This window comes from Coenobita brevimanus, chromosome 81 (assembly GCF_032717465.1).
Source record: "Coenobita brevimanus isolate Jiangsu-jjx chromosome 81, ASM3271746v2, whole genome shotgun sequence".
Lineage (NCBI taxonomy): Eukaryota > Metazoa > Arthropoda > Malacostraca > Decapoda > Coenobitidae > Coenobita > Coenobita brevimanus.
The window spans coordinates 199,975-216,639 of NC_137034.1; the positions used below are offsets into that span (position 1 = coordinate 199,975).

The 16,665-nt window shown below is 45.8% G+C and overlaps 1 protein-coding gene across 1 annotated transcript in view; it reads right to left on the reverse strand.

The window, feature by feature from the left end:
- The window catches only part of LOC145409525 (uncharacterized), a 160,057-nt gene extending 144,611 nt beyond the window's left edge, over positions 1 to 15,446 (reverse strand). The window contains exon 1 of the mRNA XM_080279915.1: positions 14,543 to 15,446. Coding sequence (XP_080136041.1) covers positions 14,543 to 15,446 — 904 coding nt within the window. The remainder of the gene's footprint in view (positions 1 to 14,542) is intronic.
- Between the last annotated feature and the right edge of the window lie 1,219 nt (positions 15,447 to 16,665).

Here is a 16,665-nt window from a genome sequence, read left to right on the forward strand (position 1 = left end):
TATATCAAAAGCCGTCCCTCACTCTTACTCATTCTCTTCCTCCCACTCCCTACACTCGTTGCCATACTCAGTCTCCCCAAGCCCTCACTGTCAGTCCTATTATAAACCCTTTCTCCCTGACTCTCACGCTCTCCATCTCATATACAGTTCTTTCTCACAGTCTATATAGTGGTGGTGTAGAGGGACGCCTTCTTGCAGTGGCACCTATATAACGGGGCGGCTCCACTGCTCGGTTATATAAACGTCCCTCAGCTCCTCCTCTATTCTCCGAAAGGAAGATGGTGGCCTGCTGCAGGAGGGCAATCTCAGCATGCATTCCACCAGTTGCACGTTCAATTGAGCCTTAGGTTGCAAGTGCAACTACTACTACTACTACTACTACTACGAGTCTAAACCCTCTTCCTTACTCTTACTCTTTCTCTTTCATACAAGTATACCCTTTTTCAGTCTATACCCTCTCCCTTACTCCCTCACTTCATCCTTTCTCCCTGCGACAACCTCTCCCTCCCTGCTACACCCTCCCTCTCACTCCTACACCCTCTCCCTCACTCCTACACCCTCGCCTTCACTCCTACACCCTCTCCCTCAGTCCTACAACCCACTCCTCATTCCTACACTCTCCCCCTCACTCATACACAGTCTCCCTCATTCCTACGCCCTGGCCCCCGCTCTTACGCAGTCTCCCTCACTCTTACGCGGTCACTTTCACTCCTACGCTCTCTCACTCTCTGCCACGCCCTGTGCCACACTCTTTGGCCCCATGCCCCTGCCACCACCCTCTCATTACCCTCAACAGCCGCCCTATTACCGACGCCAACGATAACAATCTCGAGAAATACAGGTCAAGGGTGGTAAACGGCGAGGCCCTTGAGGTGTGCCGGCCCAGGTAACGTAATTATTAAGGCGATTTAATTAAGCTAAGGTAATGGGTGATGGATTGGCAAAGGTTTCCCGGATTTTCTTGGGGTTTATGGAAGAGAAGTTAGAGTCGCCTGAGGAAAAGAAACCAGAGTAGATTGAGGAAAAGAAGAAGAAGTTTGAGAAGACTTAGGAAAAGAAGTTAGAAGTTTACGAAAAGGAAGTTAGGGGAGTTTATGTAGAAGTTAAGTCTGAGAAGATGAAGTTACAGTAATTTAGGGAAATGAAAAAGTTGGAGTTATTTAAGGGCAAGAAGCTAGAGTAGTGTAAGGAAAAGAAGTTAGAGCAGTTTAAGGAAAAGAGGAAGTAGTTCGAGTGGTTTGAGGAAAAGAAGTTACGGCTGAACGAAAAGAAGATGATGGATTGACTAAAAAAGAAATAAAAAGCCTGCGCAACTGTCAACGAAAAGCAGTAGTTTAGGGAAAAAAACAACATTAAATTGGCTTAAAGAAAATAGGAAGTTCGAGCAGTTTAAGGAAAAGAAGACAGCATAAATATCTATCTACTAAACAAAGGTGATGGAGGGAAGGGGATGGAAGGTGGAAAAGGAGAGAATGGATGAAGAGACAAGGGGAAAGAGAAAAGGGAAGGAAGGTATGAAAGGAGAGAATGAATGGAAGGAGGGAGAGAGAAGAAAGGTGGAAGGTATGAAGGGGGAAAATGAATTGAAAGAGGGAGAGAGAAGAAAGAAAGAAGGTAGAAAGAGAACAAAGGGGACAATCATCCTTTTCCCAAGTCACATCCTCCCCAGAAATTCACACACAAGCATAAAAGTAATATTCAAGGTTCCTATTTTAGTTCTAGATACGTACAGGCTAGGTTAAATAAGATCCATTTCAAAGGTCTCGTGACTGGCCCGGGACTCGAACCCTGAACTTTTCAAATAGGGGCCACCGCCATCCTCCGTAGGACAAGGGTTTCCGAGAACTGAAAAGCGGTTCTTTGTAAGCATGAAGGTCTTTATGAACTTGAAGCGTTTTTAGCCACGCAAAATGTACATGTTAGAATTACGATAATGATGATGGAGCAATGTAATAAGCTTTGCCAAAGGTACACATGTACCAAGTTATTCTGTAACAGGCCACTTGTAGCGCTAAGAAATAGCACACAAGTGAAAAATGAAACTAGAATGTGTGTTATTAAGACTGCCTCATATGTCTTTCTATATCGACTCCCCGACACGCGCACACAGGCACAGCGTCACTATTCTAACTTACTCATCTCTGAAGGCTGAGTGACGACATGTAGGGTTCAGTAGTTCTCTCGAATACTCCTTACTAACAGAGAGAAAAACAGTCTTCAAAACTCTGTGAAGTTTGCATCTGTGGCTACTGAAACACAGAAGCACTGCAAATATAACACTCCCTCCAAAACTATGAGGCAACACCACTGTGCAGGTGTGTTTTATCTCGATTAAACACTCCCCCCAAACTAACAGGCAAACAGAGAAAACGGAGTATCTCCAGAACTGACTGAGGTTTGAATCAGTAATGAAACACTGAATATGCGCGGGTATCACACTCACTCTCAATCAGTGAGACACACCAGAATCATCAGGTTCTAGTCTCATAGGCACTCCTCATAGACAGACACCACCTACAATCTCTTAGACAGTGTGGGGTTCGAAGCAGTGGTGAAACACTTGGGCATTTGATACTACACACCCACCGAAATAAACAGACACAAACCACAAAAGCACTGGGCTCTGCGTGTATACATCAGTCGAACACTCACTGCTAGTAAACAGACAAGCTCCACTGCATCAACCAAATCTCTATGAACAAACGAGTAAACAAAACACTGAGGACGCAAAACTTTACACTCACTTCGATTGTGAAGGGGAGACCACCTAATATCTCCTAGATTCCATGAAGTGAATCATTTATGAAAAATCACACGGACAAAATTTGCACTCATTCCCAAACAAACGTACAGACAGACACCACCGATTACCACTAGGACTTTATGAAGTTTGAATCAGTAATGAAATATCAAAGCAAGAAGATTTTACTTTTGTTCTGAACCAGGCAAAACACACACACACACACACACACACACACACACACACACACACACACACACACACACACACAACGTTCTCGCTTGCCATCTGGTAGACGGGAGTTCGCGCCTCGCTCAGGTTGCGAAAAGTTTCACTGACGAAGTGGGTGGTTACTGTCCCCCTTGAGCAAGGGGACGGGTGTGTGCGTGTGTGAAGGTCACAGCCTTGCCCTTATATCGGACTATATGAGCTCTCAGCTCCCTTCCGGGAGGGTAAAAGCTGACGATCACGACCATCAGGTGATCCTGACCGACCCGGTGAATTACTCACACACACACACACACACACACACACACACACACACACAAAAGATGACTCCAACCATCCAGACTTAATGAAGAGATTAAAGACAAACAATAAAGCATCAACCAAACAAAACCTTCATGTTCACAGTAAAAGAAGTAGAGTCAACAGAAGGAAAACCTGATAGTGTTACCGTGCTGTACAGTCAGAAATAACTGGAGGTAGAATTCCGAGATACGCTAACACCCCGTTCCAACAACTATATACTGCCATTTCTCATTCAAAATTGTTACCCAGAATTATCACACGTACAGAAAAGAAACAACAGGACAAAGAATTCTGAAATACGCGTAGGCCCATTTCCAACAACTATATACTATCTTTTGCCATTCACCAATTGTCATTCAGAATTACCAGACATACAGACAATTGCCAGACGTAGAAAAAAACGTCTCTCATTTCATCTGTTCGAAAATGTGGGCAGAGAGGCTAATTTCGTTGACTGCTTACCGCTGTAGTTTAGTCGCCATCAACATCGTCATCATCATCATCATCATCCCAGTCAGGATCAGTATTATTTCTTCACCGATTACACTTTTCCGAAATTGTGTTAAAATCTAGAGAGGCCTTGCTAACTTGATCAATGAAAAACGGGTAAATTGGACTCTCACTCCACCAGCTCGAAACCTCACATATATTAAAGGAAAAGGACCGCGACTGACGAGAGGGTGGGCGGAATTCAGAAACCAGTCGAGAGAAATCAGCAAGTTAATCCTTACAGCATGATGGCGTCTTGTATATGCAGTTTTGGTTACTGCTAGACGGCGTTATCCACCTTTTTGCACCTTTTCGTACTGGGAGGGAAAAACTACTGTATATATGACGTGTACCAGGTGAGAGACTGTGTGGGTGAGTGTGAATGTGAGTGGGTGAAGGGCAATTTCATTAAGTGGGTATAACACTTCCACTTGAACGACTCACAGCAATCCAAACCCAAAGCCCGATGATGATGATGATGATGATGATGATGATGATGGCATGAAAAGCTGCGATCAAAGCCTCCCAGAGTTTTTTCATTCCTCTCTCCGAAGCTCAACTACGCACTAACCCCCACTGCCCCTGCAGATTCCACGAAAATTACAGTCCAGCTTCGAATCCTTACCCTGGCATAATCCCGATACTACCCACCATGTGACCCTGCAGTCCCTCTTCCCCCTCTCCCTTCTCACCTTCAGTACCGCTTGCCCCCTCCTCCCTCACCCCCAGTACCCCATGCCCCCTTCCCCTCACCCCCTGCCATCAGTACCATAGACCTTCCTTCCCCCCTGACCCCTGTACCTCAGACTCGTCCCCCTCGCCAGTATCTCATTCTCCTCCCTCATCCCCAGGACCTCACTCCCTCCTCTCCCACTCACCCCCGGTACCTCTTGCCCCTTCCCCCCACACCTAGTACCTCATCCCCCCTCCCCCACCCCTCAGTACCTCATGCATCCCTCCTACCTCACCTCACCCCCACTACCTCCCTCTTGTTTCAGGCCACTTTACATTCCTCTCAAACAACTTAACAGCCACGATCATTCCTCCACTGCAACTGTTTCACTGGAGTCACTAGCCTTGCCGAACATAATGAAAGGTTCTTATAGCCGTCTATTTAGCTACTGTATTTTTGCTGGTCTGACTACTTATCGTACTGACTCCCCCTCTTCTCTCACTCTCTCAACTTCCCTGGGGAGGACGGGGGAGCATACTTCCCTAGTATCCCTGCTTGTTGTAAGAGGTAACTAAAAGGGGCCATTTGTCTTCAGTCTTTCTCTATTGTCTTTATCTCTTCTGTCCGCACGCACACTCCTTGCTATATCCACATTTCTTCCGGCCTTTACTTTCCCTCTAATTTTGAACATTCGATTTCATGGTACAAATAGTTTAAGGACTTCCCACTGACGTCGACCCTTCCTCTCTCCCTGGATGGGTCAAGCCGACTCTGCCAACGTCCTATCTGTCAACTCCTACTCTGTCAACATCAGCTCTGTCAAACACCGATTCAGTCAACATCAGCTCTGTCAAACACCCATTCTGTCAACATCAACTCTGTCAAACGCTGTCTCTACCAACGCCGACTCTATGAACATCGAGTCTGCATGTCATTCACAGTTTCTTCTTTCCCGCTTTTGTTCCGTTGCTCTTCATATATTTTTACCTTGAATTAGTGCCATATGGTCTTTGATAACTGGCGTTGGGAATGCATAACTCAGTTCAATTATCACTCACTTAGTCAACTGATCAATCAGTCAATCAGTTAGTCAGTCTACCTATCCACCTATCTATCATCTAGCTATCTATATATATCTATTTCTGTCTGCCTGTCTGTCTCTATCTTTCTAAACATCTTGAAAGCCATAATCACTCGCTCTGCTGCTGTCGTCACGCCCTCTCGGAGTCGATTGCCTATGAGTAAGTGGCCCTATTTGAGGATGCAAAACATTCGTCACTTCTGTATAAGCAAACGTCTATCTGGCTATCTGTTTACCTACTTAAATATTTATCTGCCTGTCATTTTACCTGGCTGTCTATATATCCTTTCATTCCACCCGAGCTCGCGTAGCTAGAGCAGATGTTATGTTTTGCCTAACGTATTACGTGTGTGTGTGTGTGTGTGTGTGTGTGTGTGTGTGTGTGTGTGTGTGTGTGTACTCGAACAATGCAACTCATACAAGTTCTAGGGTATCTGATTTCAGCCATATTTGCTGGAGGATTAGAAACTCAACTTACTGTTTTTAAGGAAAGTATGTCGAATGTCGTCACAGGCTAGGCCAAAGTTTGAGGCAGTACGTTGACGTTAAAGCTATTCTTCGATTTAGACCAAATTTGGTCGAAGGGTGAGGTACTTATAAAATAAAATAAATAAATAAATAAAACACACTCACGGGTACAAAATAAAAACCTGACTTTATTATACACGTGATATGGTGGTGTCGTGCTCAGCTCTCCTTTATTTCACCGTGGACATAAATTAACTCTCAGAAAGATGAAAGTTTATTGCGGAAAACTCCCACTCAGACTCATGATCCATACATAATATAAAGTAGAAAACACTACCCTGCCCCTGAATTATGTGCAGTACTTATCCTGTGGGGAGGGAAGGGGAGATTCATTATATATATAAAAAGTCTATATATAATCAGTCTATCTTCCCTTTATAGGACTGGGTCACAACCTCAATGGAAAGTCAGAGATGTATGAATTCGATTATCCTTAGCTATGAGACAGGAATGAGTCTCCTTGGTTACTGCTCACCCCTGCTCTCCTGTATGACTGTACGACTGAATGAGAGAAGTTAGGGATCTGTCACGTTAAAACACACGTCCCCAAAAGGCTGAGAGTGAGGGGAGGGGAATAAAAATAAAAGAGTATAATTTTGTAGGAACCCTTTAGAAAACATGACTACAATTTGGAATAATACAAAGGAGTACAGAGGAAAGTACTCGTAAACAGCAAGAGATCTAATGGTCCTTTCGGGGGTGGTTGCTAAAAGGAAGAATGTACCTATGATACCTAATTCTATGAGTTGAGGATAAGGATGATAGAAAAGGAAAGCCTCCCCAGCCCAACATACCCTCCAGCCGAAACCAGCAGTACGGTATGTCAGTTGTGTGTTGTGTATGTTGAGGAGAAGGGAAGGGGAGGTGGCCAGGCGGGGGAAAAAAAAAAAAAAGGAAAAAGGATATGTCCAAGGGTAGAACCAAGAATTTCTAAGGTCTGACTGAGTGAATGACTGTGTGGCTAATTTATTTACTTCTGAAGGTTGTTTCCCCTGTTCCTTGTATTTCCTGTCCCCTTTTCAGGTTCTCTCTCTCTCTCTCTCTCTACGTATATAATTTTCTTTGCTTATTACTGGCCCTGTTACACAGTCTCGTGAACTCAGAAGGCTCCCTAACACATCTTTCTCACTACCTTGTTTCTATATGTAGAGTAATAAAACAAAGACCCTATAAAAGGATACAAAGGGGTAATATGCAAAATAACTCCCTTTAGACACAGATTCCGGGAGCCCCCTAAGGACACGAGAAGTCGACCCTGACATAACCACAGTCCCGCTTCTCTCTCTCTCTCTCTCTCTCTCTCTCTCTCTCTCTCTCTCTCTCTCTCCAGGATTGCACCAAGTCACGTCGTTCAGGACAGTCGTGCCTAATTGAACAGTTAAAGCCCAATTATGCTGGTGACCTATGCAAATATAAGTCCTTATTAACCCAGCTCCACAGCCTTCACCTCCTTTACCACCCTCTCCTACCCTAGTCCCCCCTCCTGCTATCGTGTACAACCCCCCTCTTTCCTTCCCTTCTCCAGCACCCCCTCCCTTTCCCCTTGACATTCCATCTCTTGTTATTATGATTTTGATATTCCCTCACTTTTCACACCTCTTTCTCTTCCTAACCCCCTCCCTCCATCCTTCCCTCCTCTCCCTTTCCTCTTAATAACTTCTCCCCTCCCTTCTTTGATATCTATCCCCTTCTCTTTTCCATCACCCTTACCATTTCTTCACCACCCTCTTCCCTTCTTAACCCCTCTTCCACTCAATAACAGCCACCCTTCTCACCTGAACACCCATCTCCTATCTTTGTCACCTATTCCTTATCTCCTTTCTTCACCGTTCTTCTCCCCTCCCTACCTTCTCCTCCACTCATAAACTCCCCTCTCCCCTTAACACTCCCAATCCTATCCTTATGTCCCTCTTCCCTCCAGTTAACAGCCCCCTTCCCCTCGTAACACTCCCCTGCAATCCTTACGACACCCCATCCCCACACACGACATGTCCTGGGTGCAGATGTGGGTCAGACGCAGGACTCAGCCTTGACCTGGTGGTGTGTCCTGCAAAAGATACACTCCTCGCTACTTACCTCATTATTACTACCTCTGCCACACACACCTTACACACCCCACCATATTACTTGTGACACGTACTTTACTTTACACCCTACCGCACTCTACCACATACTTTATTCCGCCTCACACCCTGCCACACACCTCACACATCTACCTTATTATCTGCACCACACTCATCTCACACTACCAATCTCTACCAAACACCTAATTATCAACGCGATTATCTTATATTTCACCACACACTTCTACTCAACTTGATATTTAAACACACCTGATACCTAACTTCATTATCTCACACACACCTCACGCCTTACATAATCATCTGTAGGCCACCAAACACCCTACACTTTACCTTATACATCTTATACTTACCTCATAATTTACCCAACAGACCTCACATCCAATCATATTCTTTACACCAAACACCTTATCCTATTGCACTACTACTACTTCACCTCGTTTCTTCCCTTCTTACTGGTATCTCTGCTGCACACACCTCACCATACCTCTACTTTATTATATGTTAACTTCACTATCATCACCGTAAACACCTTTCACCCTAACACACACACACACACACACACACACACACACACACACACACACACACACACAAACACCTGACATGAACCTCACACTGTACATCAAAGCACAATTTCAATTACAAACACTTAAGTCTTACCTCATTATTTCAAACACGCCATCATTCATACACCTATTATTATTACTATCTATCTGTCTATAGCCCGACGCCCTAATCCCGCAAAGGGTGGCCGCAGACAAAACGCCACCAAGTCACTTTGTCACCCACCATTTGACTACCCTTCCCCTGTTAAAATTGCCATCTCCACCACACCAACACCACTATCATATCCTCACTATTATCACTCTACTTATAATGACGACTACTATCAACACACACTCCCCACCAAACCACCACCACAACCACCACAGTCACCACCTCAGTATCGTAGGACTATACGTGTCAGTACTGATACCACCACACCAACACCTCACCATACTACCACCACCACCATAACCACCTCAGCATTTTAAAACTCTACTAGTATCGGTATCAATATCACCACAGTACCACCTAGCCACACCACCACCATAACCACTTTCTCATCATTATATCACTAATAGTATCAATATTACCACCACACCATCATTTTACCACACACCACCACCACTGTCACCTTTTCATTATTATACCCCTATCAACATGAATATTCACATCACCACACCATACCGCACTACCACGCCACCACCACCTCAAGATCATGACACAACTTAGGTCCCTATTAACACCACCACATCACAGCGCACCCTAATACCATCATCGCCACACACGTGCCAGTAACTCAGCTACTAACACCATCTAGTCACACCAATCATATTCTCCATTAGTTCCAACTGGCCCAAGGTTGGTGCACGTGTATTCTGCGGAGGTGCTAAACGTACCGTCCTTGGCCTACATGCTCATAGTCGTCAAGCACATAGGTATAAACTTTAGGGTTCCCTCGTCTTTAATTGTTGGAAATTACCTACGTCGGGAACCAACAGATTAAAGAAAAAAGTATCACCTCTAAAAACTAACTTTATCCTTTTAACGAAAGAAAAATTAAACCATAGTAATATTATAAATCATGGAACGTTAACTTGAGGAGTATCATCATCATCATTATCATCATCATCATCATCATTATCATCATTATTTTCATCCAAATTTTTGTTAACGCTTATAAAGATAGTATGGGTATAATCAAGGCTCAGGAACAAGAAAAAACACAAAGAAACGAAGCTATTACCACGGTATTTAGAGAAACGAGTCATACAAACGATTACTACTTTCCCCAGTCGAACATTTTTGTGAAACTGTATTTAGGATAATGAGGATGAAATCAATTGCCAAAAAACTCAACTAGCTCTTAATAAACATGGAGTTATTGAAGAAAATTACCCTCGTTATTATAAATGATTTAGTACCTTACACAAAAAAAGGAGACGATATGAGGGCACAGCAACAGGCCAGGTCACCCAAGATAGGTACTTCTTATCTAAGGCTATGATTACACTAAGATGCTGAAAGGGGGAGGGCGCCTTCATGCGGTGGCTCTGATATAGCCAGACAGGTGTGTTTCCAGGATATGCAAACGTCCCTCAACTCCTTCCCTATCCCCTAAAGGGAGGATGGTGGGAGTTCAGCCTGCAGTGTACCGGGTTCACTCTCTTCATCGCAAATCGTTAGTAACAGGTAGAGAAGGAACAAAGCGAAATACAGAAGAAAGAGTTGAGGCAAAGAGGAAACGTAAAAACTCACTAAAATTATCCACACACACACACACACACACACACACACACACACACACACACACACAATTTCACTCCTTTACACATAGACACATTGACATTCCTCTCTCTCTCTTTCTCTCTCTCTCTCTCTCTCTCTCTCTCACACACACACACACACACACACACACACACACACACACATAGCTACCTCACTCCCTCATACGCACGTTCATTAAGAAATTCACAGACACACAGGCTTCTCTGATATAAAACACAGGCAAACACATTAACACAAGGCAAACACATTACTCTATTCAACCTGACCTTAAAAAAAAAAATTACACCTTTTGGAATAAACAGGCGAGAAGTTAGTCTTTGTTTTATATACTGTATGTTGAGAGAGAGAGAGAGAGTGTATGTGTGTGTGTGTGTACGAATGAGTTCTGTGTACGTAACAAAAGACTATGTTTTTGCCAGTAACCTCGAAGAAAAGATAAAGATCTCGTGTACACCCCTTATTTTTTTTTACTGCAGGTGCACATAACTGTAATTACGTGTGTGTGTGTGTGTGTGTGTGTGTGTGTGTGTGTGTGTGTGTTTTCGCTTGTGTGTGCCTGTGTATGTATGCTTGAATATGAGGTAACTGGGAGACTAAGCTAATCAACTGTGGGTCAAACTGTACCTATGTGTTTTGTATGTATGTATGTGTTTTATGTGTATGTATGTTTGTGTAAGTATGAATGTATGTGCATGAGCCTAATAAAGAACAAAGTAAATGTCAGTCACTATATCTATAGACTTTGTGTATCTTTGTGTGTGTGCGTTTTTATGTGAGTGAGTGAGGGAAGGTGAATCAAGTGTCGGCCATTTTGTGTGTGTGTGTGTGTGTGTGTGTGTGTGTGTGTGTGTGTGTGTGTACAGGGTATTTATAGATTGCGTTAGGGTGCATGTGTGTGTGTAGTTTGTGCGTATGTGTGTATGTGTTTGTATATAGACTCGGAGTAAGTATGTATCTATGTGTATGCCTGTGTGTGCAAGATTGTGTGTACGTGCAACAAGGTGAGTTAAATGTGTGCCACGGTGTGTTAGCTCCTGCTGGGGTGGGTGAGGGAGGCCAAGGCTGCAGGACAGGGAGCGCCTTGTCCCTCTCCACGCACCCCTATCCCCTCATCACCCTGACCCCATTCATCCTGTAATTCCCTCATCACCTTGTCCTTCTTTCCCCCCTTATACCCTCATCCTCACCTAATACTTCTTATCTCTTCGAATCCTGTTCATATACTTCTTTTTAACTTATCCTCCTCACCTTCACTTTCTCCCCATTATTTTTATCATTCCCCTCGTTTTATCACTCTCCATCTCCACCTTACCCTATCCTGACCCTCACTGATACATTCTTCCTTTATCCTAGCCTATCCTTGTCTTTCTCCACCCTATCCTTACCCTATCCTGATTCATCCTCCTTTAAACCTATCCTATTCCTGTCCTCCACTCAGTCCCATCCTTTCCCTGAGCCCATTAATCCTTCCTTAATCCCGTCATCTAAGCTATTCCTCAAAATATCCTCCTCTTACCCCACCTTCCTTTCCTTACCTATCCTCCATACCTTGGCCTTCTCCCCTCCCCATATCCTCACTCTGATTTCAGCAATCCCATCCTCAACCAACCCTCGTGTCCTTATCCTCATCCTGACCTGCGTAATCCTTTCCTTATCCTTCTATCTCTAACCTGCCTATTCCTACCCATATCCTCACTCAAGCCTGCTTCGTTTTCTTACTATATTTATTTTATTTTATGCTTGTTATTGCCAGACGATTTTATTCAGCTCAAGATGGATGATGGAGTTAGTGAAGGCTGAGCTAATCCATCCACCTTAGAACTCTCTCTCTCTCTCTCTCTCTCTCTCTCTCTCTCTCTCTCTCTCTCTCTCTCTCTCTCTCTCTCAATGCACAAGACGGTTAAATTAATGTCAACAAAGTTATCTATAAAAGAAAAGGTTATAAAGAAATCGTCCTTAATTCTTATTCTATAAGGGTAATTATTCTGCTGCATTCTGGATACACAAGACCTATTTGGCTTCTCAAGAGAGAGAGAGAGAGAGAGATGAAGTATATAACCTGAATAAATTAAACATGCCACCCCCTTCCAACCCTTTCCTTAAAAGATTTATTTTGTTTTTGCTACCACGAGACGATTTTCCTCAGCTTAGGGAAGATTTATGGGACGTGAGAGGTTTAACACTTTATCCCTGCATCCGACTCCCCCTCCGTTTTTTAGCTTATTCCGACTCTTCTCTTATATATATATATATATATATATATATATATATATATATATATATATATATATATATATATATGTACTGTATTTATCGTTACTTCCATACGATGTAAGTCAGCCAAGGAAAAACATCTGGTACTGTAGGCGTTAATAAAAACTTCATCTAACTCCATTTGTTCAATTATTGTCTTAATTTGAAGAAACCTTTGACAACAGCGATAATAAAATAAGGTATACGTTATCGCAATACAAAAACAGGAAAGCACTCAGAGAGCGCATTACTCCTCCAAAGCTGGTTCCAGATCCGGATCCGCCCCCAAATCTAATCGATTCTTTCTTCCCCCATGGCCCACCCTTCCACAAACTTTCATTGAAAATTCATTGAGACCTTCTGGAGATATCGTGTGGATAAACAGACAGTAGGTGAATACATAACCTCCTTCAACTTTGCTGGCGGAGGTAATCCTGGTAACTCCGAATAAGTACCGTACGTGTTATACTTGAACAATGTGTTTGGTAAGCCTGTTAACTGTGAGTACCTGATGCTTGGGCCTCAGTGATGTTTCTCTCAACTGAGTATTACAGTCCCGGCGAAAATGTATGGTGTGCTTACTTATCAAGCTTTCTGTTTATAGTGATTTCCTGATATGCATCTTACTCTGAGCATGGACTTGACAGCCCGTTCCCTGAAGCCCAGCAATCCTCCGACGTGCCACCTTTCACACGTTACCAGTTCGGCGCTAATACCCCCTGTCCATACTGAATATATGCCAGGTCTGTCTCACTTAGGACAGGCGTGATGGTACTGGCGGTGTGCTTTTACGATATGTCGATGGGCTGTGTGGAAGATCTGTAACCTCTCCTTTAACGGCCGGATCAAGAGACTGTTCCCTGCCCATAGAATGAAACTCGCGTCCTTTTAGTCAGTGGGCTATTTCTCTAACCACTTGACTACCACCATGACTACCACCACCGCCGCCCCTTCAGTCCAAGAATGCCTCTCCTAAAATGAATAAATCTTGTGGCACCCTGACCAATAAAAAAAAAAAATGGAAGGGGGGGAGGCACTATGCTGACGGTGGAAAGAGGTCAGTGGAGACAGACCTAAAACCAAACCAAACACACGAACCGAGACGCATACCATTTCACAAGGCCATGAAATACACGATAAAAAATACCCCCCTCCACCCAACCCCCACCTCTAATAAGATCGCCTGACAGTCCCCCTTGGTAATTACCCCTCACAACACCCCAAACTTAACCCCCGCTACCCACAACCCCCTCCCCCTTTCCATGGACCCCTTACCCACGCTCGGCTTTTGTTCTGAGGGCAGTTATGTTACACGGGATCTCTAGAGTCTGCGTTCCTTTCAGCACCATGACGTCGTTTTTATGCCTTTGCTGCCACTGGACGATTTTTTTACATGCTGATAGGGATAAATACCGTATGCCTGGGTATGAAGAATTTTTAAATAATATACTGGTAATGGATTAAACTCACTATTGCTATTTTGTGTGTGTGTGTGTGTGTGTGTGTGTGTGTGTGTGTGTGTGTGTGTACTTTAAAACTGGCCCTTGGTAAGTGACAAGTGCATGAGATTCTACGTATGTGCGTGTCTGTCAAGCTGTTACGTACATGTGCGTGTATGTAGATATGTGGACTAATGATAGTGCGTGCGTGTGGTGATGTGCACATTGTACTGACGTGGTAGCAGGTGTAGGTGTGATAGTGTGGGTGGTGGTGATGTGGTGGGGGTGTAGGTGTGGTGATCCGGTGACGTCGTTGTGGAAGTGTAGTTTTAATGATGAGGGTGGTAGTGATGTGGTGGTGGGGTGTAAGTGTGGCGGTGGTGGTGTACTAACCTTGTGGTGGTTGTAGCTGTGTTGGTGGTGGCGGGTTGTGGTACACGGGGTCGTCAGATGAGGCAGCGGGGCGGGGTTGTAGGTTGACCAGGTCCCCCAGCACCGCCCACGACGCCTTTCTCTCCCCGACGCCGTCCTTGTCAGGGGACACCACCAGCTCTGGCGTCACCACCCGCCCCGGGGCTGCATCTGCTGGGGTCTCCTCTGGCTCCCCACCCCTCCCTGCACCCACACCCTGTACTGTGGTTGACGACTCCACCACCTGCCTCTCATCTCCACCCTGCCCCTGCTCCTGCCTCTGCTCTTGCCCCGGACCCTCCTCGTGCTGCCCCGGGCCACAATCTGCCCCGGAGCGTAGGAGCGTGACAAACCGCGCCAGCACAGCGCGTGCCGCCCCTAGCAGGCTGCATCCGGCCCGCTGCCCCCCTTGGGTGGGTAAGCTGGGGGGCAAGAGGGGGTGACGAGTGCTGAGGGACAGCCGGTTGGCCTGTCGCTGGAGGTCAGAGGCGGAGAGCTGGTTGGGTCCGTGGTGGTGTGCGGGGCGGGGCAGGACGGCGCCAGTGTTGAAGCTCAGTTCAGGCTTGTGGTTGAGGCAGATGTCGGTGATGATGACGTCATTGGGGCCGGGGTGCCCCGCCCCTGACTCGCTCCGCACCGTCCACACCCTGTCGGGCTTCTCGGCGTCGGGGCTCCTGCCAAGCCGAGTCAGGCGTGCGGGCAGCCGGTGCGAGCCTGGTGAGCGGGGCGAAGACGGGGTCAGGTGGTGGTAGGGGTAGCCGCCCCCACCCTCCCCCACACTACGGGGAGACGCCGGACCCTGCATGTCTGGCGGGGGGCGGGGCGGGGCGGCAGCGGAGGTGGGGCGGCAGACATCCCCCTGGGGACCGCCACGCGCTGCACACATGGGCTCACCATCCGTCAGGGCGGGGGCCACACCCCCCCGCCCCGGCCCCCCTGCCCCCGTGCCCCGCCACCCCCGCCCCGCGCCGCATGACTCGGGGTGACACAGCCTCCCGCCCGCCTCACCCCATCACGCCCCGCCGCCGCCACCCGCACAGCCGCCACGCCGCGCCGCACCGCCACCCGCTGTACACTGGATTACACCAGGAGGCCGCAGGAGAGAAGCCGCCGCCCGCCGCCGCCAAGGCACGGCACGCCACCACCTGCCATCACCAGCAACACTGCACCACCACCACCTGCCAAACAACATCATTACATTAGTACACCACATCACACTCCACCACCACCTGCCAAACAACAGCATTACATTAGTACACCACATCACAGTGACATACCTCATTACAACAAAATTATCACACCGTAAGATACAGCAGCACACCACACCACAACAGTACCACACCACACCACAACAGTGTAACACCACACCACAACAGTACCACACCACACCACATCAGTAACACACCACACCACAAGAGTAACACCACAACAGTAACACACCACACCACAACAGTAACACCACAACAGTAACACACCACACCACAACAGTAACACACCACACCACAACAGTAACACACCACACCACAACAGTAACACACCACACCACAACAGTAACACCACACCACATCAGTATCACACCACACCACATCAGTATCACACCACACCACATCAGTAACACACCACACCACATCATATCACATCCAAGTAAGCCAGAAAACGTGACTGTACAGAATACGCTAAAACACACACACACACACACACACACACACACACACACACACTAGTAAAAGCTATTATCGCCCATTATTTAATCCCATTCAACCTAAGGGCGTCTTTTTAACATCATATAATTCTCTCTCCTTCCAGACGATTTTCTTCAGCTATGGACAGACTTTTTGAACTTAAGGGATTGGATATAGAGTCCATGAACCCCTTCACAACTTTAGGCTGCTCACAAGTTAAATACAGTCAGCACTAAGCCTAAAAAATAAATATGATGAGACGATGTGATACCGCTTTTACTATCTGACCCATTAACACGGGGGTTCAAAGCCATGTTATATTGTTAAGACTTTATAGAACACAGAAAATAACCGAGTAACATCATGCTTTAAGTACCTATGCATACAAATAACTCTTAAAACTGCCTTACAGACCACGAAAAC